Source organism: Pongo pygmaeus, chromosome 21, assembly GCF_028885625.2.
Source record: "Pongo pygmaeus isolate AG05252 chromosome 21, NHGRI_mPonPyg2-v2.0_pri, whole genome shotgun sequence".
NCBI classification, from domain to species: Eukaryota; Metazoa; Chordata; class Mammalia; order Primates; family Hominidae; genus Pongo; species Pongo pygmaeus.
In genome coordinates, this window is record NC_072394.2 from 12,657,749 (window position 1) to 12,685,142 (window position 27,394).

General features: G+C 41.9%; 1 protein-coding gene and 1 non-coding gene across 5 annotated transcripts; both read right to left on the reverse strand.

Moving 5' to 3' along the window:
* On the reverse strand, nt 1–26,995 carry SNX5 (sorting nexin 5). 4 transcript variants are annotated; one of them, XM_063659395.1, is made up of 14 exons: nt 26,880–26,995; nt 25,336–25,465; nt 15,322–15,426; nt 13,739–13,849; nt 12,389–12,510; nt 10,982–11,105; nt 9,888–9,983; nt 8,668–8,773; nt 8,505–8,580; nt 7,448–7,487; nt 7,274–7,360; nt 5,869–6,028; nt 1,503–1,588; nt 1–808 (listed from the first exon to the last, which is right to left on the reverse strand). In XM_063659395.1, exons 2-14 carry the CDS (start codon nt 25,366–25,368, stop codon nt 758–760), a joined length of 1,197 nt encoding a protein of 398 aa, XP_063515465.1. In that variant the 5' UTR covers nt 25,369–25,465; nt 26,880–26,995; the 3' UTR covers nt 1–757. The 4 variants fall into 4 exon arrangements, with proteins under 4 accessions (XP_063515465.1, XP_054322972.1, XP_054322974.1 ...); XM_054466997.2 differs by lacking the exon at nt 25,336–25,465 and having other exon boundaries at nt 26,880–26,956; XM_054466999.2 differs by lacking the exons at nt 25,336–25,465; nt 26,880–26,995 and adding an exon at nt 19,518–21,353.
* LOC129022182 (small nucleolar RNA SNORD17) lies at nt 21,096–21,334 on the reverse strand. The gene has a single exon (XR_008496271.1). It is a non-coding gene; the product is annotated as a small nucleolar RNA SNORD17 (small nucleolar RNA).
* Nucleotides 26,996–27,394: the final 399 nt, after the last annotated feature.

Sequence of the window (27,394 nt, forward strand, 5' to 3'; positions counted from 1 at the left end):
TTAGTAGCACGATTATTTTATTATATGCTTTATAAAAAACAAATGCCCAAAGACATACACCATACCCCCCTCACCCCCCCAACAGCCACTAGGGAGGGGGCTCATACTTTTCCTAATGTAGATCTGGCCATCTTATAAAGCAGACCACATTATTTGTTTCCATATATACCCGTAGATATTTCTCTCCTCTCAAATATTTATATCTCGACTAAAAAAAGGAGGTGCAAAGAGTATATAAAGATAAATGAGATTTTCTTGCTGTTGTTATAGTACAAACACCAAAGGACTACCAGTGGAGTAACAGGGCAAAACAAAAACACAAACCCCACCTTCAGTGAGGAATGGAAGGTCTGTTACCGGCCTCAAGTAGCTGAATCACCTGCTGTAACTGGCACCTCCCTGACAATCATGGGTTTGTAGGGACATGGGCCAGGTGATTGCTTCTACTTGTTTCCAGAAGGCAAATGTCTCCTACACCCTTTCTTAGTAACTAAAGACGAACTACGGGAGAACCCAGTATTTAGATTCTGCCCAGAGGTATTAAATGCACAAGGAAAATTTAGTTATGTCCAAGTAGCAAGCAATAATATTTTTAAACCAACATGGTTAAATGTTAAGATTTGTAGAAATCAAAATATTTATTCACATAATTTTAAACTAAAGTTGAAGCTAATATATCTTCCGTGGTAATGATTTAAGTGCAAGTGATGCTTGGCTTTCTTTCACATTCATTTCTTTTCTTCTGAGTGAAGGCATATCAGTTATTCTTGAACAAGTCAATACAGCTCTGCAAAAGGGAGACATTGTTCTGTGGGGAAAAAAGTCAAGGCAGACCAATGAATTATTAAAACTTGCCATATACCTGTAATGACTCAAGTACACCAACACAGCTTTTCAAGGGAGCTTTAGTCAGCCAGAGCAAGCTGGCCCTTCTCTACATTAAATCCCAGGTGAACTGCAACGTACCATGCATCCCAATTTCATGTTTCAGCTCCTCTCTCTCAGTGGGTAAGGCTATCAACCAAAGAGCTGACGTTCACTTCAGCACCTCTGCCCTCACCTGCTTGCTCCTAAATGTGATCCTGCTTACTGTAACTTCCTAGACACTATCAGTGTGTTGTTCTATGAAGGCGAGGGCCTTGGAAAAATTGAATAAAAGTTGCTAGAAATTAGGGCTGGGAGCCGTAGCTCACACCTGTAATCCCAGCACTTTGGGAGGCCAAGGCAGGTGGATTGCCTGAGGTCAGGAGTTCAAGTCCAGCCTGGCCAAAATGGTGAAACCCCATCTCTATTAAAAAAAGAAAAAGTTGCTAAAAATTAGTCATGGGTGACATTATAAAGACTACAAATAAACAATGAGTGGCTCCCATCAACTAAGTACTACATAGGATTAATACCAGAAGGCCACCCCAACTGCCTGATGACAATGGGTTAGTAAATTGGGAAATAACTTGGAAAAAAAACCATAAAAGATGTTGGCTTCATTTGTAGAAAACACTTACCCTGGCATGTTTTATTTCCAGTTCAGACATTTCAATTAGATTCTTTCTAAATGCTGCCACTCTCTTCCGTTTGAAATTTATCAGTTCTACAGGAAGAAAAAATGTTTATGAAACCAAGAAAAACTAAACAATTTTCATGTTCACTTTAACTACCAAATGGCATTCTTACAAATGGTCTCCAATGCTTTCATGCACCAGCATTATTTCCTCACATTTGTATTATCGCTGTGACTGGGACACACCAGACATCTACTAACTGTGGTGATACAGCTATCACTGTCTTTAAGTGGAAAACATCACTCAATCACCAAGTATTGTGAGTGGGAGGGCAGCACCTTATGACTTGGAGAACATGTGATGAGCAGCCTCACTCTCACCCTCTAGGTACCAGTGACTGGGAACAGGGCTGGAGTATGGGTGGTGGTGAGCCACATACTTCACCAATGGCTTGTGAAAATGCTTCTCAAAAGAAGACATACCAGGTTCATGCAAACAACGTTCAGCATCACTAACCATTAGGGAAATGCAAATTAAAACCACAATGAGATTACCTCACACCTGCTAGAATGGATTTTCTCAAATAGATGAAAGATCAGTGTTGGCAACAATGCAGAGAACTCTTCTACACCGTTGCTGGGAATGTAAATTAGTACAGCCACCATGGAAAACGGTATAGAGGTTCCTCGAAAAACTAAAAATAGAATTACCATATGATCCAGCAAACCCACTTCCGGGAATATAACAAAAGGAACTGAAATCAGTATCTCAATGGGATATCTGTACTTCCATGTTCACTGCAGCATTATTTACAATAGCCAAAATACAAAATCAATTGAGAAGTATTCATCAGTGGATGAAGACAATGTAGTATAGACACATTATACTATCCGGCCTTTAAAAAGAACAAAATTCTGTCGTATGGGACAATGTGGATGGATCTTAGAGGACATTATGCCAAATAAAATAAACCAGGCACAGAAAGACAAACATTACATGATCTCACTTATAGGTAAAATCTTAAGTTGAACTCCTAGAAGTAGAGAACAGAATGATGGTTATCAGAGGATGAGGGTGGGGTGCTGGGGAAGGTGGGAAAGAGAATGGGTAGAAGGCTGCGGCTAAACTCAAGGAATAAATTTTGAGATCTACTGCACAACAGGGTGATTACAGTCAATAATATATATTGAAGCAGCAAATTTCAAATGTATTACCACTGAAAAAAATGAAAGATGTTAATTAGCTTGATCTAATAATTTCACATTATATACCTGTAAAGCATCACACTGTATTCCACAAATGCAATACAATGACTTGTCGATTAAAAATAAAACTTAAAACATTTTAAAATCCAAAACAGTGAAAACTGCTACACATATTCAAGACAGGTTTACTTGATGATCTTTAGGGCATGCTTCTTTTTCATCTACTCCTTTTTCTTTTTTTTTTTTCTTGAGACAGAGTCTTGCTCTGTCTCCGAGGCTGGAGTGCAGTGGCGGGATCTCGGCTCACTGCAAGCTCTGACTCCTGGGTTCACGCCATTCTCCTGCCTCAGCCTCCCAAGTAGCTGGGACTACAGGCGCCCGCCACCACGCCCGGCTCATTTTTTGTATTTTTAGTAGAGACGGGGTTTCCCCGTGTTAGCCAGGATGGTCTCGATCTCCTGACCTCGTGATCCGCCCGCCTCGGCCTCCCAAAGTGCTGGGATTACAGGCGTGGGCCACTGCGCCCGGCCCTTTTTCATCTCCTCCTATTGCCATCAGAATTCAGCATTCATGACCCATTGGAAATTGGAACAAACCAAGAATATGCATGTCTCGTCCTAATTCCTTCATTGAATTTGTGACATCAAGTTCTGTCTTGCAGTTTTACTTGGGTAAAACTTTGACCATCACCCAACCTTTTGCTGGTGCTCAAGTGTTCAGAGCAGACTCACCCTCCTTCCTGCCTCTACAGTGCTGTGCAGAAGAACTACAATACCAGCAGCCACATTCAAGTTAAAAATCACAAATTTCATAGTGATTTGTCAGGTCTATAGTGCTTGCACTACAAGGTGATGTTTATCAGTCCCTTGGATATCCTGGGTGAAGATAAGCTCCCTGCCTTCCTCTGGACCTACACACAGTACCAGGGCTCCATACACTAACTATTCACCTCCTATGAAACCAGCCCTTACCCACTGACTCAACTCTAGTCATCAGCTCAGCTGCAAGTCTCAGAAAGCACTTATACCAAAGGCAAACAGGTTAAGACCCACCAATCTCAGCATTCCACAGAATACTGTATTTTTAGATAGTGTACCTATCTTGCATTTTGAATATAGGATATAATGAATGTGGGCAAAAACTTTAGGCAATAAAGGTAGACCTGAATTGGCATCATTTTTTAAAGTTTTATGTTTTTTCTTCAATCTCCTCTAAAATTTCCAGAGCCATGAAACTGGCCTATAAGATTTCAACTCGGTAGTTTTGAAGTGTGTACGTTTCCTTGAAAATTTTAGTTTAGGAAAAAAAAAAGAGCTGTAACTGTTTCAGGAACAGGGTAGCATGAAGGTTACTTTGGAAGAACCCAAGACAGCCTCAGAGCCTGTCTACATGACATTTGCCAGGAAGCTCTGTGCCTTTGTGCCTTACGGTTAAGGCATTGTATTATAATCCTGAATAGACAGACAAATTATTAGAAATCTAGAGTCTAGGTTTCCCCCAGGTAGCTTCAAGCATGTTGATGAACACATCATTTCCCTATGTCTAGATTACCCTACCACTGGGAAACAAGAAAGTTAGGAGAAAGCTAAGTAAGATATGAATTTTTCATGGAAACATGTGTTAGGGGGTTGGGATTGAGTCCAACAGTGCCCCACTACAACTACTCACATTCTGGGTAATCCATTCCAACATTTGCTCTGACATGTTCCATGGCCCCTGAGAACCCCAGAGAAGATCCACATAATCCTCTTAGGTAAGGACTACATATTACACTCATGTTCAATGGAAATGGTGAAAGTCCTCTGCTCTAAGAGGTGAAACGGATAAGGCAAGAAAGAACCCTGTGGATGTGGATGTGGACCAGACTTGTGATCCCTGAAACCTGCATGTGTGTGCAACGGCATGCGTGTGCATACGCACATACATTTCCTAGCTCAGTCCACTGAAGGGCACAGAAGCAGAGATACCCCGAAACGATGAGCATACTCAGATGCTGGTAACTGTTCCCAAAGAAAAAGAACCCTGGCTCCTTAAAGAAATGGCCAGTTTCAAGGCTGGAGTACAGAGTAAGATTAGCATGGCCTATTGCTCTAAAAAAGATGGGTTAGGGTGTTACAACCACATGCCAGCTTAAAGGTGCTCCTATTGGCAAAGTCTGGACAAGCATCAAAAATAAATTGGTAATACAATAATGAATTCTAAACCATTTTAAAAACTGGGAGTCCATGACTCTAATAAAAATAAGGGAAATTTCTGAGAAAAGGGAAGGCTTTTTTGTAGCAGGATGACAAGTGCCAAATTGGGTAGGAAAGCTAGAGCTGGAGATGAGGGAAATCGTCTTTCTGCTATCATCAGAGTAACGGCTGGTTTAGGAAAGAATCATTAATACATGCTAAACCTAGGGAGAAAGTTTGATGAAGACCAAGGTATTTGCATGGTCTTAAACTGCCTCACCACAGATTGATGGGGGTTAAAATAGTAACTACACAGTGGAGAAACTGGATTTGGATACTATCTAATTGAGTAGTCAAAATTACCACCACAAATGAAGGAGAGACACACTGTCCAATCAGAAGTGACACCCCAATAAGGGCATATTACTTCTATTCTGCCAGGAGCCCATAACCAGATCTAAACATGAGGAAACCTACCAAAAGTCAGAAATACAGGATTTGTAAAGAGATTCTCTAAAAAGACTGATATTGTTAAAAACTAAGAACTATTCTAGAGTAAAGGAGACTAATAGCTAAGACAACCTGATGCAATCCTAGACTGGATCTTGTAGAGGACATCAAGACAAACATGAGAATACAGAGAGCAGATTGTAGTCCCAAAGTTAAGTTTATCACAGCAAACAACCATACTGTAACCACACAACAGAATGTCTTCAGTTTTAGGAAATAAACCACAACGTTTTTAGGGCTAAAAGGAGCATGATGTATGCAACTTAATCTCCAGTGGTACAGAAGAGCCAGGTGTGTAGCGTTTGTAAGCACACAAAGCCATGAGGGTGACTGTGCATGTGCAAGTGATAAGGCAGAGGGGGTGAAGTGCTGACGCTGGGTGAAGGATACATGGGTGTTTTTTGCACTATTTGTGGAACTTTTCTAAGTTTGAAATTATTTTCAAATTAGAGTACAGAAAGAAGAATGTCCCTGCTCAACCTTCTTTTGCAGATTCGGAAAGTTGTTCAAATTTCTGGCAGCACTCCTGCTGGTGTGCCTCAGCCAACTTGACGTCTTTGCTCTTCAACCGGGCCTTATCCAGAGCTTTGTTTGAGTTCTCATAGTCAATGAGGGCTTTGGTGCGTCTGTATAAGAGATCCTGGGAAAAAAATTAACAGGTATACATACTAAATATCTAAACCAGTCTAAAAAATAGCCCAAGTGCCAATGTACCACCTGAGATGTTAGTGGCAATAATCTACCTCTACACCTTCCCTCTCCCAGAGTATTTTTAAATCTCCAGCTTCAACAGGGATGAGCAATGCTGATAGCTTTGTTGAGAGCTTTTTTTAGAATTCCTTATATGAATCAAGTGATTACTCAAAAGTGAAAACAGAAGGACTTTTTTTTTTCCAGTAATTCAGTAAATAAAGTTAACTTTAAAAATTAAATATTGTGTATCAGAGATAACTTGAAATATACAGTCACTGCTGGGTAAGTCAAGTTGAGCGCTGCTAAAATACAACTGGGCAATGAAGTAATAAGAAACATAACCCTACCCTGCAAATCCTGCTTCTGGTAATCTACTTTGGAGATCCACTTAGTCAGATATAAAGGTTCTTTGCAATCTTACAACAGAGTAGAAGTTACTTTAGTATCTGAAATCAGCAATTATGATGTATAGATTACACATTTAAAACTAGGTGAAATAATAACTGATGGGTGAAACTACTAAGCCTATTTTTGTACATACTCAAATAATCGTTAAGTGAGCTCTTAATTGCATGAAAGTAGAAAATAGGCTATTAAAAAAGTATGTTTTTAAAAACTCCCAAGATTCAGAAAACATGCCAAAGGGCAAATTAACTAAAACAAAATTACATGATGGGGGGAAAAAATTTTTTACTCTTTTACTTTCTGATGACATTTCAGCCTTAGAGGGCATACAATCCTATCTAATTTTATTTTGCCTGATTTAATACATTTCACATAAAATTAAAACATATTTGTTCAGGGCAATACAGACAATGCATGCTTCATTCCCAAAGGTTATTCTGCTTACCATTTTGTCCACATATACATATAATGCTTTACGGCTCAAAGGCTGCAGGGACACTTGCAATTCAATAAGAACTCCCAAATCTTCTCTGCCCCAGAAACAGCCCTTTCTGCATGTTATGTCCCACATCAATGACCTATAATCCCCCAAACTATTACCTGTTTACTTCACACAACCCATACAGTGTTGTCAGATACACAAGCTTTATGGATACAATGCCAGAAAGGCATGTCATTTATAAAAACAAGTCTGATAATTCTTATTCTGCCCCTTTGTATAAAGAAACTTTTTAAACAGACTTCTGGTCCTGCACTGCTCTGAGAAGCTGAGCAACTCTCTTCCTACCTTAGCAGCTTCAATGTTGAGCATGTAGTATCGGAGGAGCTCTGTTAGCTTCAAATCTTCATCTGATGAAACTCGACCCTCTACTTTCTATATAGAAGAGGAAAGGTCACCATCAAGGCAGAAAGCTACAGATTATAAAATATATATTATGAAGACCAACACAGAAATCCTTACCCTTAGTTTTTCAAATAGCTCAGCAACCTTCAATAGGTACCTGGAAATGTACATATAATTTTGGTTTAAGGTCTTAAATCATCTATAAAACATGATCTTACCAGTGTGCAAGACAGGAATGGGTCAACTCAGGAGTCCTAGCCTTTGGTACTGTAGCATTAATTTAAAAGTAGTGCTCTCACTTAAACTGACCCCAAATAGTAGAGAAAATGGTCACAAAATTACACACATGTACAGCACCACACTCACTCAGCCTCTTGGTGACCCTTCGGTCATCCTGCCATGCGCCCAAAATATTCTTATTAAATGCCAGTGCTGTGTTAACCAAGGTCAGGTTCTAATGAGCTCTGCTATGGGCATCACAAAGCAGTAAATATGCTATTCAATTCGTCATGGTTTTGCCATTAGCCTTTCCATTTCAAGTCAGAAGTAGTATCACCTGTTTTGCCAAGCCTGGATGTTAAGTAAAATATTGCCCAGGATGGAGAAACTGAAACACATACATAAGTGCAGAGTGAAAATGGAAGGGTTTTTAATTAATGAATGAAGGTAATTTCAGAAAATTGTACATCAGAACAGCTGTGTGTCAGACTGGGGTCATTAAATTATTCTCATGACCACTATAACCAAATCTCTTCAACGTCCAGGGCAGGGGTACATGTTTTCAGGATCTCCTGGGGATGCATCACAGGCCAAAAAAAAAGAAGGTCTAGGGCATTACCAGGCAAAATGGCAAGCACCAATTGCCAGGGGAAGATGCAAGATAAACGCTCACAAACTCCAAAACTAAAGAAAACAGGCTTTTAAGTGTGGCAGAAACTATTGCTTTGACAACATTTACTGTATTTGCTTACATATAGAAGAGCCCAAGTCCCCTACGATTGTCTTACAAGTGTCTTATGTCCAGAGAACATGTAAGATGAGTGCTAGAGACTTGTCTTACTGAGCTTGTAACTCCAGAGCAGGACCATGCAGTCACTACTCATTTATGCTTTTAATTACACCACTCAGCACTCTTCAGTTGGGTTAGGGGAAATGCTTTTCCAAAAACACTTACTTTTTGATGACTGTGGGCTCTTCTAAAGCCAGGCTATGTAAGCAGGCTGCGGTGTGGATATAGTCATCGGCAACATCTGCAGAAACAAGGACAAGTCTTTTTATCTAAACACAGCCAGGCTCATCAGCAAAGCTGTAAGTGACTAGCAGTAAATGATATTTACTTTTATGAGATCTGGTCATTTTGTCAGCTTTCACACAAGAATCTTTGATTCTATTGTAATAGTTAATAAGGAAGTTCTTCTCTTGCTCAAAGAAGTCATCTACCTCCTAGAAGGAAGAAAAAAACAACCAGACATTTCATGAATGTGAAAATATACTATCCCTGCAGCCTTTTATATTTATCAATATAAAAATACATTGCTTAGAACATGGCAAATAAACATAAGTAAAGTTTAACCTCTACAGATCAGGGAATTACAAATTTACGATACTATTTCTTAACCAAGGCTGGCAAAAATCAAGGGCTGGCAGAAAATGTCTACAGACGAATCACTTAATAACCACCAGTACAACTGGCACCCTAAGACCCAGCAATTTTACACTAGTACAATGGTTCTACCAGGTGGAACATGGCCACTTAGCCTTGGATACCTATCTGTGTGTGAATGAGTTTTTTTTTTTTTCTCTTGATTGGTTTCAGACTGGGAGAAAATCCTGGTATCTGGTAGGCATTGGCCAAGGATGCCAATGCCAAATATCCCATAATGCGTGGATACAGGACAGTCCCATACACCTTAAACTGGACCAAGTCCGAGTTTCCTATTTCTGATGATGCCCTCTCTACTTAGCACCTGTATTCTGGGCTCCCTGGAGTGGCAACGCCAGATACCAGACAGTAACTGTAAGGGTAACTCAGTTACAAAGGAATGAGAAGGCCCGAGAAGTAGGAAAGTAAATCATACCTCTAACGGTAATGGAAATGTTATTTTGTATTCTTATCTTTGTGCTAATGCCTTGAAATCCAGTATGTAAATAAAATCTAAAGTTTGGTTCCTTAGTTGTCCCAGCTAGGTTACATGTCAAGTGCTTCTCTATCACCTGTAGTTGGTGACCAAACTAGACAGTGTAGTTCTGAGAATGGGATAAAATACTGATCTTGTACTTTATTTTAGAAATTAACTGAGTAATCTCCCTCCTTACAGAAAAGGAGAAAATGAAGCCAAGTGTGGAAACGTTCAAGTTGCTTCTCCTGGGAGAGAACAAGGTGCTTTGGGAAATAAGTGAAAATTGAATAAGTAGATGAAAATTACCAAAATTTGAAGAAAACTTACATTTCTTAAAAGTTAACCATTTGTTTCACAAGTATCTCTTTCAAAGAAACAAAAGGTCAAGTATTCCCGATGAAGTCAAACATTTTCTCCAACAGCCAAAGGTCACTTACCTTAACTCCAGTAAAAAGGACTTCATCAGCACTTTTCACCACACTTTTGAAGAAGCCACCAAACATCTCTTTAGTATTTTTCCGCCTAACACTTAGCTAAAAGAAGAAAATTCCAAAGAAGAGTTTATATGGTATGGATTTTTCTAGATTCTCTTAAAGAAGTTCTGAGTAACATTTTAAGTAATCCTCTTTATCAGTACAGGCAAATGCATAAAGTATCTTTAATTCTGCCTTAACCTCCAAGCTTAAAACACCTAATGGCTAAACCCAAACATAGGTAGGTCATCTCATTCTAAAAGGCTTAAGAGATTTTGAAAGACTGACTAAAAGCTAAAAGCTAAGTCTTAGTGGCTCTGAAATCCTTGGGAAAATTCCTGTTCTCTTCTATCCATATTAAGTAGCAAAAACCAAAACATGTTAAAAAGAAAAATAGCATAAAAGTCATAATTCGCGGCTGGGCGTAGTGGCTCACACCTGTAATCCCAGCACTTTGGGAGGCCAAGGCGGGCAGATCACGAGGTCAGGAGATCGAGACCATCTTGGCTAACGCGGTGAAACCCCATCTCTACTAAAAATACAAAAAATAAGCCGGGTGTGGTGGTGCGCCTGTAATCCCAGCTACTCGGGAGGCTGAGGCAGGAGAATGGCGTGAACCCAGAAGGTGGAGCTTGCAGTGAGCCGAGATCGCGCCACTGCACTCCAGCCTGGGTGACAGAGCAAGACTCTGCCTCAAAAAAGAAAAGAAAAAAGTCATAATTCAACAAAAAGGGTAGCTGGGAAGAAAATAAATTACACAAATTTTAATTTCCTTAAAATGAACTTAGTTAAGTTTGGAATTGTTAAGAAATTAACTAAGGGATGTTTGGGACTGTTAATTTCTTAAAAAGAAACCTAGGTTTTGGAAGGGGAAAGTCAAAATTTTCTTTAAGCAGAGTTTTACAAAAAATGACTTACACAATGAAGGAAAAGCAGCATCCAAAAAGGTTTCCATTGTGTAAGAAATTCAAAACTTTAAAGGAGTAGAAACTATCAAGTACATTTTGAAAGTATAAACATTTGAAGTGGATTATCAAAACGGAATAAAAATGCCTTACATCCTGATCATATTCCAGGAAAACATGAAAGTTGCGATCTTTACTGAGAACAGGGTGAGAAGAAAGCCGCTGAAGAAAGACTTCATGGGAGGACACAGTCTTCTTAAACACAGCGAGATACTCACTGAAAAGAGATGCGCACATGACATTCAGTTGACACAGCTCAACTACCTGACCAATACCACTCCTGATTAATTCTACGGTTCTGCTCATGCCACCACATAAAACACTGCAACTGGACCAAACAGTGTTTCAGTATAAACTGGTGTCTAGTTAGATAATAAGGCAGTTGCCATTTTTGAATCTGTGGAATAAGCCTATGGAGGAAAGCAATGTTGTAATTGGATTTGATGGGTCAAGTCCACGAGCTCCTAAATCTACATGTAATTACTGTTACTTAGTAGCCACAGAACACTTGTTTCTTTAAAGCAATGAGAACCCTTTAACTCTGCAGCCTGAGTATACAGCATGAGTCTAATGAAGCTAAAAGTTAACAAAAATTACAAAGTAGCTTTATCTCAACCTAGACATTAAAGGTCACCTTAAAATTCCTAACGGTAGAAACTTGGGTCTGTTGTGTTCAGTGCCTCGTTCCCCAGAGCTGGTCCTGAGAGCCACTCAAGTGTGTGCTAAATGCTTTCAGGGCCTGGAGGTTTGAGTGCTGCCCTAGATGACACAGGGGTTTGGAGACGGGGAGCTGATGGTGGAAGAGGGGAGGAATGAGTACTGTTCAGCTAAGATGAGGAAGTACAAGGATAGATTCATAAGAAACTTTCCAAAAATCTATTTTTGTTTGAAAAAATTAAATGACAACCAGATTAAAATATACTTGCTGCCTGTAGACCTGGACTTCCTCTTTCAAATCATCTATGTGATGGTTACTGAGAATGCTACTCTATAACAGCACTCATTATTTGGCCTGGCCCAGGGGCGGCTCACTATAATCTCAGCACTATGGGAGGCAAAGGCAAGCTGATCACTTGAACTCAGGGGTTCGAGACCAGCCTGGGCAACATGACGAAACCCCATCTCTCTAGTTTCTTCTCAACGTCTAGTAACCAAGCTTCCGAAAGAAAAGCTTTGTACATTATGAGCAATTTATAAAGGCACAAAAGTTTATTTCCTCACTGTGCCAGACCAGCATCCCTAATAAGTATGCCCTACATGTGGGGAAAAAACAACTAGTCTATCAGGTATTAGCATCAATGGCCTCCAATGAATCAATGTGTGAAGTACAAAGACCATGTCCCACACTATGCAAGATGTATTACTAGTTTTAGAAAACGACGCTAGGGACCTAATTAAACAGCTGCACTTAAAATTAAGTCAGGTTCTTTACTTATTTTTGTACACAGCACCACTTTTCTACTTCTCTAAAGACAGAGCCCACCAAGAAAATCCACTTACGCTTCCAGTTCTTGTTTCATCTTGGCAAATTCTTCTTTGGTCATAGACCCTTCACCTTCTCCCAGTTTCTGCATCTTCTCTCGAGGACCATCAAAGTCGGGCTTCGTAGGAGCAGGTGGAATCTGCAGCAGAGGCAGGAACTCATGAGTCTCTTGTCCCAGCCTCATTCTACTCTTGCTGGTCCACAGGAGACAACCACTCCACTCTTGTGGGGCTATTTAAAAGTCAACTCCTGTTTTTTCTTAACCTTCCTTAACTCTTCTGGACATTTAAAATGAGGTGTCTTCCTGAGAGTTGCGTATTCAATTTGATGGCAATCATTTGTTCAGTTTATCCATTATAGACAATTGTTCAGAGCACAACAGTGTCCACACTGCTTCAATGTTGGCCTAAAACTAGTACAACGAATGCTAAGCACCAACAATTAGCCATCAAGATTATAAAGTGTCCAGTATTCCAAAGGAATTTTTTCCTAATCCCAAAGGATAATCAAGGACCCTAATTTTGAATGAACAGACATATCTAAATATAAGCTTCGGTACTAATTTTGTTTAATGATTAAGAAATCATCATTTGGAGAGCTTCTTCAGTTTGCCTGGCAGGACAAAATGCGTGGAAATCTCCTTTAAAATCAGTTAAGTCTGTTCCTGCCGCCAAGAAATAACAATCAAGGGCTGAAAACTGCCTCCTTGAGCACTTTTTTTTTGTTTTTGGGAGAAAGAGTCTCGCTCTGTCACCCAGGCTGGAGTGACGTGGCATGGCCTCAGCTTACTGCAACCTCTGCCTCCCAAGTTCAAGTGATTCTCATGCCTCAGCCTCCCCAATGGCTGGGACTACAGGTATGCACCACCACACCCAGCAAATTTTTTGTATTTTTAGTAGAGACAGGGTCTCATCATGTTGCCCAGGCACGTCTTAAAATTCTGAGCTCAGGTGATCCACCCACCTCGGCCTCCCAAAGTGCTAGGATTACAGGCATGGCCTCCTTCAGCAACTTTTGAGAAATCTTATCACAAACTATTACCAATAGCAATGTTTCCTAGAAATCAATTCTACTGACATAGGAAAAAACATACCAGAGAAAAACCAAACCTAAAGGTAGGTAAGACTAAAGTCATTACACTGTTCACACCCCTTTACAATGTAAATAATGTAAGCCGGTATGCACCACCTCAAAGCTGTAACACTATTCCTTCACATACTTTCCACTTGACAGTTAGCAAATACTCCAGTAGGTAAATGAAATCTAACTTTTCATAATCCATTACAAAAAGTGGATATAAGTCTCTTTTAAACTAATGCATAGCAAGGCAGAAAGAACTAGCTTATTTGATTTTCTAAAAGACTCACAATAAGCCCAGCATAGTCTGTTGTTTCAATAAGAGTGTCATGTAGCCACACAAAGTCTTCATGTTGCCTTGTAACAGAAAACTCTGGGCTCTGAAACGTGGGCAGTGTGGTCTGTAAAGAAAGAAAGAAGTTAACTGGTAACCACGACTTATAAGTGATTTCGGTTTCCTAGGCTACACAGTGGGAAAATTCTGCATAATACATCATAATATGATCCAGTAAAGAACAAAGCAGTAATACATGATCTCCTGTCATGAAAGTCATAGCTAAGATTCAACCTGAACTCTAAGGATTTCTCCCCAAACTCCACTTTTCTAAAGCTTGTAATGAATATCCCATCAGAATCTACTGGTAGAAGTTCAGTTCTAAGAAGTAAGCCACAACCCTAATTCTTTTTGTTTCTGTGTACTTTTTTTTGTTTATATACATTTTTGGGACAGGGTCTGGCTGTCACCCAGGCTGGAGTGCAGTGGAATGATCTTGGCTTCTTGGCTCACTGCAACCTCTGCCTTCCAGGCTCTTAAGCCATCCTCCCACCTCAGCCTCCTGAGTAGCTGGAACTACAGGTGTGTGCTACCACATCCAGCTAATTTTTATATTTTTGGAAGAGACAGGTTTTTGCCACGTTGCCCAGGCTCAAGCCATCTGCCCATCTTGTCCTCCCGAAGTGCTAGGATTACAGGTGTGAGCCACCCAACCCAGCCCCAAATTCTACTTTTGTAAGTCTGAATTTACCCCCCACCCCCAACTTATGACAAAAAAGAAAAATAAATTTTAAAAAAACCTCTTAGCTGTAACTTACTATGGTTCTAAAAATTGTCCCTGGCTTCCTTCCTTTTCACTCCAGTGAATGCTGATTTTACCTCCTTTGATATGGTAAGCTCAGGCAGAGAATTATGTCACCAGTCTTTTTACACTACCTCCGGAATAACTGAAGTGTGCTATTCAAGCCGCCCAGGCGTTAAGAAAAAACCACATGGGAAAGGTCTTTCCCAATTTAGTAAATGCTGAAAAAAAGCAAGCTACAGAGAGAAACTTCCCTTGGATGCAAATTAAAAACAAAGGTAGGGCCCGGTGTGGTGGCTCTGGCTCATGCCTTGAATCCCAACACTTTGGGAAGCTGAGGCACGTGCATCACCTGAGGTCACGAGTTTGAGACCAGCCTGGCTAACAGTGAAACTCTATCTCTACTAAAAATATAAAAATTAGCTGGGTGTGGTGGCTCAGGCCTATAATCCCAGCTACTCTGGTGGCTGAGGCACGAGAACTGCTTGAACCTGGGAGGTGGGGGTTGCAGTGAGCCAAGATGGCGCCACTTCATTCCAGCCTGGTCAACACAATGAGACTGTCTCCAAAAAAAAAAAAAAAATGCCCACAGCCCAGAGCTCTGCCACAGCAGAATGCTGCTGCCACAATGGCACTCACCTGATGCTTACTGTGAGATAGATTAGGGAGGTTCTCACTTAATAGTGCTACCCTACGAATAGCAACTGTTTCAAGCTCGGGGAATCTCTTCTCACATCCACTGTGAATAACAAGGTTGCAACCTAGCACTGCATGTATTACCACTGCATGTTACTTACCTTTGTGTGCACTGTAAATTTGACTTTATCTCTCTCACTGAGCGCATCAGGTATGTCAATCTGAAGCGAGGGATCAACATTCAGGTCCACAGATACAGATCTCAGCTGAAATACATATTTTGCGTATTAATTTCAAACTCATTTGGCCCTAAAAAGTTATTCCAAAAATGAGTAGTTACTAAAAAGCAGTTTATACATAGATCATTTAGAAATGTCAGTTGAGCTGGGTGCAGCGGCTCACCCCTGTAATCCTAGCACTTTGGGAGGCCGAAGCGGGTGGTTCACAGGGTCAGGAGATGGAGACCATCCTGGCTAACATGGTGAAACCCCATCTCTACTAAAAATACAAAAAATTAGCTGGGCGTGGTGGCGGGCACCTGTAGTCCCAGCTACTCGGGAGGCTGAAGCAGGAGAATGGTGTGAACCCGGGAGGCGGAGCTTGCAGTGAGCCGAGATCACACCATTGCACTCTAGCCTGGGCGACAGAGCGAAACTCTGTCTCAAAAAAAAAAAAATTAAAAATAGAAAAAAAGAAAAGAAAAAGAAATGTCAGTTGAGACATTTCTAAGTTTATTTGAAACTGAGGGGAAACCAATTCTTCACATACATCAGTATATCCAAAGTATTCCTGTAATGTAAACAACTGCTACAATGTCATGTACAATACATTTGGCCAAATACCTGACTGTACACTAAGGCCTGAACTAAACAGAACAAAATCTTGAATTCTTACATAAATGCCAAAGTACAATGAACATTCAAGAGGCATTAACCAGGCCACAGAAAGATCTGAAAGGAAAATCTGGGGAGATGGCACAGAGAACAGTTATGTGGAATAGGATCCTGAGTGGAGAGTTCAGAGTAAACCTGGGACTGTTTCAAATAGCCAAGGAATCTAGACAGGAGGGGTGAATTAGAAAAACCAACCAAGACCTTACTTAATTAGCACAATCCCACTGCGGTTACACATGAGCAACAAGTGTGAGCACCACTCTGAATACTCATACTCAATTAACTGATTTTGTGAGCTGGAAATTGAGAGGAAAAAACTACCTAACTCCATTTCTGCCCGTCAAAAAAAAAAAAAAGAGAGAGAGGAGAGAACAGTGGCAGCACTAATAGGAACTGAACTATTAGGGAAAAGTGACTTAAATAAACGTAAATTAAAGCAGACAAGGTGGTGGTCAATCTGAAAACCTGACACACAAGGCACGAGGAACTCATAGAGTAAGCATCTCATTGCCCCATTCCTCTTACTGTAAGGAGTGCTAAAGTAAAGTTGTCATAACACTGGATTACCCAAAGCAGGGAATGCCTAGTGAAGATTAGAATTAAGAAGATGAGGTATTTCACTCCGAATTTCCCTTTGGGTCCCTTTCTTCAAAATAAAAAGTTCAAGACTAAAAACTTATGTACTTAACCTCTAAAACTTGAAAATCTGGTCAATCAGCTACAAAAAGACTAAATATATTCACTAAAAGCACATGGATTACTTAAAAGTTTCAAGTACTCCCTTTTTCCTTAAGTACTGTATATTTATAATTCTGAAAGCCAGAGGGAGCCTATTACAATGGCTTTCCTCCAAGAAATTAAGCTCAAGTAGTCACCAGAAGTTGATTTTAACATCAACTATTAGTAAGATCAAAACAGATACTTTTGAGTCCTCACATCTCAACCTAAGTACTTTTCTTCCAAATGAATTCTTGATAACTCCTATGAAATATCTGCTTGTCTGGCTTAATTTTCACATGTCCATTTGTGAGATCTCTGCAAACAAAGATAAAGCTTCAAGGTCTGCGACTTCATTTGATCATAACTGACTCTAGCTCAGGCGTATTTTCTGATAAGAGCTTCCTTCCTTCTGCTAAGTTAACACTGGGCAAATACAGCCTTTAAAAATACCTCAAACCATTAACTGAGATGTGATTGCAGAGGAATACCAACGACTCTACTGATCTTAGGCTTATCTGTTAAGGTCAGGCAGGCCCAAGAACAGGAATAAACAGAGCCAGGCGTAAGAAGTAGCCATGGTCTCTGGAGAAGACATAGGACAGCTCACAGGACAGGTCTAAGGTGCTTTTTCCAGAGCTCAAAAACTGCCACATTTCCTAAGATTCCATTTCCCAAAGTCACAAACCCTGACTTCTAGCACTGCTCAAATGAATATGCTGACAGTTCCATTTTCGCTCACGAGCCCAGCAAACTCAGTGAGCCTGTGAACTCCACATGGGATACCCTTGGAATTTGAATAGGAGGACTCAAGGGGGATGTAATCAAGTAAATTGAGCTCATTTATGCACCACAGTTAAAGCTACAATGGATGCTACCAGCTGCTTTCGCTGCTTTTCATTCCACTGAATAATTATCTTCTGTTTTCGTCCCTTTTCCCATGTAGAGATAATACCCCCGACTATACCTGTTTTCCTTTCTGGTTAGTATAGAAACATATTTTTTGTTTCAGAATGTGATGAAGACAAAAAGAAGAAAACCACTAGGTTATGAGTGACTGCAACCACAGCATATCAAACATCCGAGTTTCACTAGCAGCCATTTTTGCCCAGACATTTCGCCCTAGGAAGGGATTCAAGCAAAACTCCAATCACTTGACATGATAGTCCTAACCACCAAATAAGCAAATAATGCAACGTTGTATCTGGGCCTTAAAGAACTGTCTAAAAGAGAGTATTGGCAAAATCCCTCAGCATCCAGGCCATCACTAACTCAACGTCCCCCACGCACAAGTTAAATGAACTTTCTCATATTATAGCATATAACCCACCAGATGAGAAAAACATGGGTAGAAACTTGTGAAATGACTAGAGCTTCTAAGTCAGCATTTGTACTCTCACTCGGGAAGCATCAAGTGTGACTGTAAGTTCAGCATTCCTTCTGCTTAGTCAACAAACCCACTCCACAGTGCTACAGAACTTGCTAAATAATTGCCAGGCTCCACTCTTCCCCTCTCACTTGCCTCTGCCTCCATCCCCCTAAACTTGAAGCGCTCAGAGTACTCCTTAGCCCTGCTGGCCAACACTGAGTCTCTGACTTAGGCCACAGATGTTACAATGCTTACAGTGGCCATTTACAACAGTTGACAAAGCAGGCTTCAGAACCAAGTCCAGCCTTGGGCATGCCAGACCTTTACCATGCAAAGTTTTACCTCTTTTCCAGATCCCTTAGGTCACTTGTAAGAATCAAATTGAAAATATACCTACTCTCAAATAATTTAAGTTTTAAAACTGACTTCTGGCTGGGTGTGGTGGCTCACGCCTGTAATCCCAGCAATTTGGGAAGCCAAGGCAGGCAGATCACTTGAGGTCAGGAGATCGAGACCAGCCTGACCAACATGGTGAAACCCTGTCTCTACTAAAAATACAAAAAGTGGCAAGACACGGTGGCTCACGCCTGTAATCCCAGCAGGAGGCAGGTAGATCACAAGGTCAGGAGATCGAGAACATCTTGGCCAACATGGTGAAATCCCGTCTCTACCAAAAATACAAAAATTAGCTGGACATGGTGGCGCACATCTGTAATCCCAGCTACTCAGGAGGCTGAGGTAGGAGAATCGCTTGAACCCAGGAGGCAGAGGTTGCAGTGAGCCGACATCCCGCCATTGCACTCCAGCCTGGGCGATGAGAGCGAAACTCCGTCTTAAAAAAACAAACACACACACACAAATTAGCCTGGCATGGTGGCATGCGCCTGTAATCCCAGCTACTCAGGAGGCTGAGGCAGAAGAACTGCTTGAACCCGAGAGGCGGAGGTTGCAGTGAGCCGAGATCGCACCACTGCACTTCAGCCTGGGCAACAGAGCGAGTCTCAAAAAAAAAAAAAAAAAAACAAAACTACACACAAAAAACAAACCCAACAACCCAGCCTGAGCAATATGGTGAGACCTCATCTCTATTTCAGAATTTTAAAAAAATTTTTAAAAACCTGACTTTTGTAGATTCCCCTTGAAACTACTGGCTCACGTATTCAAAGTTTGAGGTAAAGTTTCAGTTCATGATGTACTTCCCTACCAGGTCAATCCTTACAATACGGATTATAATCAGCCTTCCCGGTAAACAAGCACAGCTTCATTTGGAAAGCACATTTTCAACTGTTTTAAAAAATTGCAATGCTTTTGGTAAGAGAGCCAAGGCACTTCTCTAAAAGGAGAAAAGTAGTTACGGAATCCCTGTGCATTTCCTCACCTATTCATCAGCTTCCCAGCTGGGGCACATCAGACACTGGCTGCAGGACAACCCTGCAGCTCTTGAGCTCCTGCCCACCAGTCTTCATAAACTCACTTTTGGTCAAAATTTCACTTAGGACTCTACCAGCAAAGCCGCCTCTTCAAAAGATTTAATGGCTTACAGAGGGCAAAGGGCACCTGGATGACTGAACAACACAAAAGGCAAGATTCTAAAACTCAGAACCCACGAGGAGAACAGAAAAAATACAGTTTTTTTGTAAGTGGTTATGGTGACTGCAGACTCAGCACCAAAATGAAAAAGACACAGTCCAAAGAAGTGAAACTCCACAATCTCTGATCTGTTAGACTGGGGCTAGTTGAACAGTCATTTAAATCTAATTAGTCATCTAAATCTAATAGTCATTTGTATACAATGTAAGACATTGATACAATATGCAGTGCTAGCCCGTATTTTCCTATTTGAATATCCCACATAAATTACTAGATAGGATAAAAAAGACACATATCTATTTAAATGACTTCCTAGTTTCCATTCCAAAAGCAGAAAATATGTACTTAAGCAGCACATGCTACAGTGTCTTCTCTTTCAAACTATCTGTTCCTAGCCTCTAGGGATTTTGTTTTGTTATGCTTCATTCCACTGCCTAAGAAACTAAGATTTTGCCAGGAAGAGGGCCAATATGACAAATCATCAATGATTTTTAGCATGGAGCCAAGAAGCCTGCCTCCTTGATCAGATTTTCAGCTGGAAAGGTATCCACACCTTGCCTAATCCAATATTCGTTAAGTGAGAACATAAAATTCAAAGATGTTCTGTCACACTCTAGATTTGTATTAATGTCCACAAACATTAAAGATTCACATGATACATATTTAGGAAACATATGCTACTTTATTAGTTTGAACTCTCAGGAAACAATGTTCCCATTGGTGCTCCGAATTGTTACTATTCTCTTCCATCCTGAAGATAACTAATACCTACCTATCTGTGTTCAATCTCAACTTTAGATTATGGCACTGGTGTGTGAAAAACAACTGGTTCAACTAACTATAAGCAATATATTAACTCTGCTTTTTTTTCTTTTTTGAGACGGAGTCTCACTCTGTTGCCCAGGCTGGAGTGCAGTGGCACAGTCTCAGCTCACCGCAACCTCCACCCCCGGGGTTTCTCCCAGATACTCCTGCCTCAGCCTCCTGAGTAGCTGGGATTACAGGCGCGCGCCACCCCACCCGGCTAATTTTTGTATTTTTAGTAGAGACAGGGTTTCACCATGTTGGTCAGACTGGTCTCTAACTCCTGACCTCGTAATCTGCCCGCCTCAGCCTCCCAAAGTCCTGGGATTACAGGCGTGAGCCACCGCGCCCAGCCCAACTCTGCTTTTACAGGTATTGGCTCTCATTCCCTAGCCATTGGTTCTCCCCTTCCTGTAATTCAGGCCTGCAATATAATTTCTTAGTCCCCCAAGGAAAACAGAACTAAAGACTTCTAACAGAAGATCTCAGTCTACTAACATAGCTAATAGCTATTAAAGCTACTCAGGCATCGGCTTAATAAAAAACTAAAGGGCTGCAGCAAGTGATCAGATTTTCACCACTCATCTTTGTGAGATGGGTCTCAGAGGGCCCCACCCCTGCTGACACCAACCATTCTTACCGGTAGCCTGCCAACACACACAAGCAGTTCACAGTAGAACACTGCAGACTGCAGGGCATTTTCAGGCTACATAGCCTCAAGTTCCTAGAACAGGAACTGAAGCTTGGAAGGAGGTCAGTGTAGCACACTCAGCGAATGGATAAACTGAATCATCATTTCACAAGGCTGCAAGCCCATGTACTAACGGAATCAACATGGAACCAGAGTTAAATTACTGCCTTAAATATCTAATGCATGTCAAGAAATCTATCTAATTACTAAGTACCGAAATTATAATACTTTCAAATGAATTCACAAAGCAAAACGGTTGAACTACATGATCTGTAAGGATCTCCTGGCAGATAAATCCTACTGGGAATCAATACACCACTGCTACCAAGAAAGCAGGTCCAACAAATGAATGAAAGAAACCCAGCCAGGCAGAGAGGTTCTTGTCTGTAATCCCAGCACCTTGGGAGGCTGAGGCAGGAGGATCACCTGCGGCCAGGAGTTTGAGACAAGCCTGGGCAACACAGCAAAGCCTTAAAAAAAAAATAAAAGTCAGCTAGGCTCGGTGGCCTATGCCTGTACTCCCAACACTCCGGGAGGCTGAGGTGGGAAGATCACTTGAGCTCAGGATTTTGAGTCTGCAGTGAACTACGATCAGACCACTGAACTCCAGCCTGGGAGCAGGTTGAGACCCTGAGACCCTGTCTCAAAAAGTAAAAAACAGAAATGCCAGTTTCCTTTATTCAGAGTTAAAAGCCTTCACCTACTACCCAATCCCATCAAGGCTCCCTCCCAAAAGTTCACTGGCATATCATATCAAGTCAGCAAGCCCCCCTTTTTTTTTGTAGCAGGTTCTCTCACTCTGCTGCCAAGGCTGGAACAAGCCCTCTTCAACAAAATTAAGATGGTCCATATTACTCATGTGGATGAGGGTGCTGAAGGACATTTACTGCCTTCCTTCATTGTCTCACTTCATGATCAAACCAAGATGCACAGGAAATAGGTTTGACAATTTACCTTTACCAAGAAAGACGATTCAGCAACAGTGGTAGAGTTGCCTGTTTGAACTTAAACTTGGTCATCTCAGTTTGAAACACAAATGGCAGCATGGAGAGCAGGCTGCCCACTTTTTGGTTGGACATTTCTTTCACTCTGAGTTTGAGGTACAGCACATTTCCCAAATCATTCAGATGTAAATATTCCAATACTCAAGCCAGGGGCCCATTCAGGAGGCTGAGTGCAGGAAGATGGCCTGAGCCTAGGAGTTTTGATACCAGCTTGGGCAACACAGCAAGACTGTCTTGAGAAAAAGAATTCTAAACAAAATAAAAACAAGAATTCAAAACAAAATTCATGAAAGATATAGGAAGGGTGAGGGAAGAAGTCCAACATTTTATCACCCACCAGCTACCAAGTATCTAACAGCACAATGTTCTAGCTTTGCGGTGCTCTTGAAAGAAAAAGTGAAAACCCTGCAAAGGGAGCCATCTGCATTTGTATTCCTCACCATTTACCATGACTAGAATGCTTAGGAGTTGTGCCCTTCAGAAACTGAGCTTTTCAGGCAGAAAATTATACTTCTCTCCAGACCATATAGGAGTGCCTAAAAAAGTTATGCCAAAATGTAAAAAGGAGAAGAGTCAAGCCAAGGACCCCCATTTCTAATCTGAAGTGTTGGCTGCCCCTCAAACTGCAACTTACTCCTCCTGGGGTACTATGGTTTGCCTTTAGACAGCATGTGAAGGTGTGAAGATCTCTTTTAGGAGATCTTGTCAGAGTACCTCAACGGCCAATCAGAAAACAGGTATTAAGGGTGAAGAAGCCACTTTTTGGAAAGTTAGATCATGCAGAGAAACTTAATTTACACTTTAAAAAATCAAACTTACCACATTCATGTGAGATGAGAGCTATCCTATGGCCATCTTCCTTTACAATTTCAGTAAGACAAGACAGAACTTACCAAGCTCTGAAATAGCTGTTTCTCACTACTGGGATCATTAAAAATTAGATTGTTTCCTTAAATACTATTTAACTTCACTACACACTGTTGTGACCACGGGCTATTTAAGACATTCAGGGTACTAACCTATAGATCTGTTCTCACCTAATTTGCTCAAGCATCAAGACCCTGATAATAAAGACAGCAAAACGCTGAAACAGCAGGATTTTAAACCAAGTTCCCCTCTGCAGCACAAGAAACTCAGGTAAGTTTCCAGTGTCCAAAGCCTGCACTCACAAACACAAACACGAAGCCCTCCCTTTGTAACCCTCAAGTACCCAGAACCTGCTGAAGAAAACCATCTTTCACCACCTTTTGATAAGGTTCCTCAGTATTAGTGGAAAAGCTTAATTCTCACAAAGATATCCAACAATGCTAATTTTTACATGGCATGTTATTTCCTTAGGCAAGATTAATAGAAAACCTGAAAAATTCACAACAAGCACACAAAGACTAGCTTCTGTAACACAACCTGACCCCACCCATATCACACCATTTTAGAAGGAAGTCCGTTTAAACCAGTGATTCTCAAACAGGCAATTTTGACTTCTTACTATCACCATGGGAGGGGAGGAGGCTGCGTCCTAGCAGAGGCCAAGAACAGTTGCTTAACATCCTACAACAGAGGGCACTCCTCAACAAAAGTGATCAGGCTAAAATGTCAACAGTGCTCCCCAGGTTGAGAAACTGAATTTTAAACTAAACCTCTAGTTTAGATGACCACTAGGTCTCACCGAATGAGAGTTTACACTCAGAAACAAATTTAGAAAACAGCCTTGGCCAGGCACAATGGCTCATGCCTGTAATCCCCGCATGTTGAACTGGATGGTGAAACCCCGTCTCTACCAAAAAATACAAAAATTAGGTGGGCATGGTGGTGCGTGCCTGTAGCCCCAGCTACTCAGGAGGCTGAGGTGGGGGTGATCACCTGAGCTCCCCAGGTCGAGGCTGCAGTGAGTTGTGATCGTGCCACTGCACTCCCGCCTGGGTGACAGGGCCAGACCCTGTCTCAAAAAAAAAAAAAAAAAAAAAAAGCCTCTTGCCCATTTCTACCTATGGCCAAAATAATGTGAACAGATAATGACCTTTTAGAGTATTCACAAATGGGGATCTTAAGACACCGAGTACAAGTTACTGAACTAGAACTAAGGCGTGGGCAGCTTGATATGTCATACTTCCTCAACTTAGAAAATAGTTGCAAGGGTAGCATAAAGCTTCAGTCCACAAAGTTTGTAAGTTTGGACTTGCTATGGTATTGGTCAAAGTTCAGGATTGTTCCTATACGAACAAACTGCACTCCATCCTAGCTAATGGAGAACAAAAATACCCCTAGAGGCAGCTTCCATATCAGTTAAACACGAAACCAGAGCAGCAGTACTTAGTCTACAAACACTCCTGACTAGGTAAGAGGACACGTATCATTCACCAAAGTCCCTGTAACCAAGCAGTAAGTTAAGCCCAAGTTGTTACTGTCAAGGAAGGAGAACCCCCTAGCTAAAAATAGCACTAGGCTGGGAAGGTCGAGTTCAAATACCAGCCTGGCCAACATAGTGAAACCCGGTCTCCACAAAAATACAAAAATTAGCCAGGCATGGTGGTGAGCGACTGTAATCCCAGCTACTCGAGAGGCTGAGGCAAGAGAATCGCTTGAACCCAGAAAGCGAAGGTTGCAGTGAGCTGAGATCGAGCCATTGCGCTCCAGCCTGGACAACAGAGCGAGACTCCATCTCAAAAAAAAAAAAAAGAAAAGAAAATCAAAAACCAATAATTAGCAGGGGACCAGTTAGGAACCAAATTAACCATGCATCTCTTCCCCTGAACTATTTTCTGAGGAAGAAGGCAAACTCCAACACCCTCGGCTAAAGAATGTAACAAAATGCCAGTGTCTGGCTACCAGACACGACTGACACAGTATTCCCTTTCAGTTTTGCTGAATTGGCCAAAATGAGTATTGGGCTAGAATTCAAAATCCTGAAGAATCAAGTATGTCCCCCTACCTAAGTCTTAACTCCATCCTCAGGGGAATTCCAAACCAAAGTAAATTATCAGGGGGGCATTTAAACATTTTAAGTAACACACATTTTAGGTAACACACAAAACATTTCAGTTCACTACTGAAATTGTATTATGGCAAGAAGTTGCCCAAGACTTAGTTTCCCATTATTTCATACTTGCCCCAAACTCCCTTTCAGTTAACCGTAACACCATCTAGGCCAGACCACAGCAGGTTATCAGCATCAGCAGAGATCAGAAAGCAAAAATAAAGCCACGCGTCAGGGTAATTATTTTTATTGTCTCTTTATTCCTGTAATGTAAAAAGGAAAACAATGTCATGTAACTCTCTTCACTACAGATACGGACAGTTTCTGTAGCCTCTAAAACAGGCAGGAAATGGCCTTCATAACCATTCTCCAATTTTGCCGGACGATCAGGGTGGTGGAAAAGTCATTTTAAAAACCAGCTGCAATATACTGTACTATCAGAGTGTGGGGTGAAGCAATTGAGTCCTTTTACCTAGCTGACTCTGAATCAAGACAACTAAAAGAATGCACCAGAAAGAAAAAATAAAATGCTACCAAAATCCCAATCCGGTATCTACCCTTTATGGAGAAAAGTACCTTTATAATGTTTTACAAAGAATCGTGGTCTCAAGTTTCCACTTTGTTGTAGTAATAAAGAACTTTCAAAAAAAAAAAAACTCTAAACAACACCCTCCTGTATACAAAGCTCTATTTCAATAATTAATGCAATGATATCCTTGTTGGAACAATCCAGCCGCTTTGAAACTCTGGTATTTACTTACTAGATGAACAAGTTTCTCTATGGAGGTGCCTTTAACTTCTCAAGAGATGTGTAAGTTAAGACGGGTCCAAGTTACATTTTAAGAGAGCCTTGTATTTTTAGAGGTTTTTTCATCGGTCAGAAAAACTTATGTTGACGATTCTGCATGAACGTTGGTCACAAACCATGCATCGCAAAGCTAACGAGGCAAATTTAAAGAACCAATGAAAAAGAGTGGAGGCTCGTCTGAATCTTTAATTGGCTATGGGAATTTCAATTTATTGCATTAATAATCTTTTAGAACTCAAGATACACGTGACCTAGAGACAGTTTACATCAATGGACAAGACTTAAAAATAGACACCAAGTTCAGCAACTATTTGAGCACCTACTAAAAATTACGCAACTCCCACAACAACGCATTTTGCGTTTTTAAAGTTGTAAGAAGCATGTTCGGACGCTTGATGGAATTTCCCAAGTTGTTTGCCCCCCCCCCAAAAAAAACACGTCTTCTCAGAAAAAGGGGGGGAGGAAAAGGAGGGCATTTTGGGAGCAACAAACCAAACTGGTCTGTTGCATGTTAAGTCAATTTCACGTTCACCTACTGGTCACCACGAAGCCGAGGAAAGTTTTAAAAAGAACATTCCGGGGTCTCCAGAGATCATCTCTCCAAGTCCGCTCGGCACCGGCGCCTGAGCCGGGGCTAAGGTCCCGCGTCTCTGGTTCTGTCCTAATGGAATCCGGGACATCCACAGGGATTCCCCGGGGCAGCCTTCAGGCAAGACGAGGGAGAGGGGCTGCCCTGGTCTCACGGGTACTTCCCGCGCTGGGGATGGCGGCGAGCAGCCACGGCCTATGGACGCGCAAGGGAAAGAATGCAGCGACCCCGGAGCTCGCAGGGCCGCCCGCCCAGGAGTCTGAGGCTGGGAGGACCTCACCTTGCTGCGGTCCTCCTCCTGCTGCTGCAGCAACTCGGGAACCGCGGCCATGGCGACGCGGGACTCTAGCAGGGGCCGCCTGGCTGTGCGAGGAAAGAAGAGGCTGGGCCACCGCCGCTGCCGCCTGGGCGCCTCTCGGGGGCGGCCACGGCCCCGCCTCCGCCGGCCTCCCTGCCCGACGGCGGCAGGAGGCCTCCGGACTCCGCCACCATCCCAGCTGCCCCGGGAGCAGGCGAGCAGGGCGCCACGTGCTCCCCCAGAGCGGCCTCCCAATCTCCGCTGCCGTCCATCTTGGAGCCGGGCAAAGACGCCACGCGGGGCCTACCCTTGCTCCACTCCACCAGGAGGCCGCCGACCGCAGGGCCGCGACACGGACGCGAAGCCACGGACGCTCTCCCAGCAAGACGCGTCCAGAAAAAGATCGCGTTTCGGTGCGGGGGGAATTTATTACTCAGCCCGAGTCCAAGATGGCGGCGAGCGCTGACGTCACCAGATCTCGTGAGAGCAGCAGGGCG

Coding starts and splice junctions, on each gene's coding strand:
- SNX5 (XM_054466997.2), bottom strand. CDS start 26,930: ATGGCCGCGGTTCCCGAGTTGCTGCAGCAGCAGGAGGAGGACCGCAGC. Junction 11,106..12,388: donor ATGAAACAAGAACTGGAAGC/GTAAGTGGATTT, acceptor ATCTCTTTTCAG/TGAGTATCTCGCTGTGTTTA. Junction 7,488..8,504: donor GAGCCCACAGTCATCAAAAA/GTAAGTGTTTTT, acceptor GTACATTTCCAG/GTACCTATTGAAGGTTGCTG.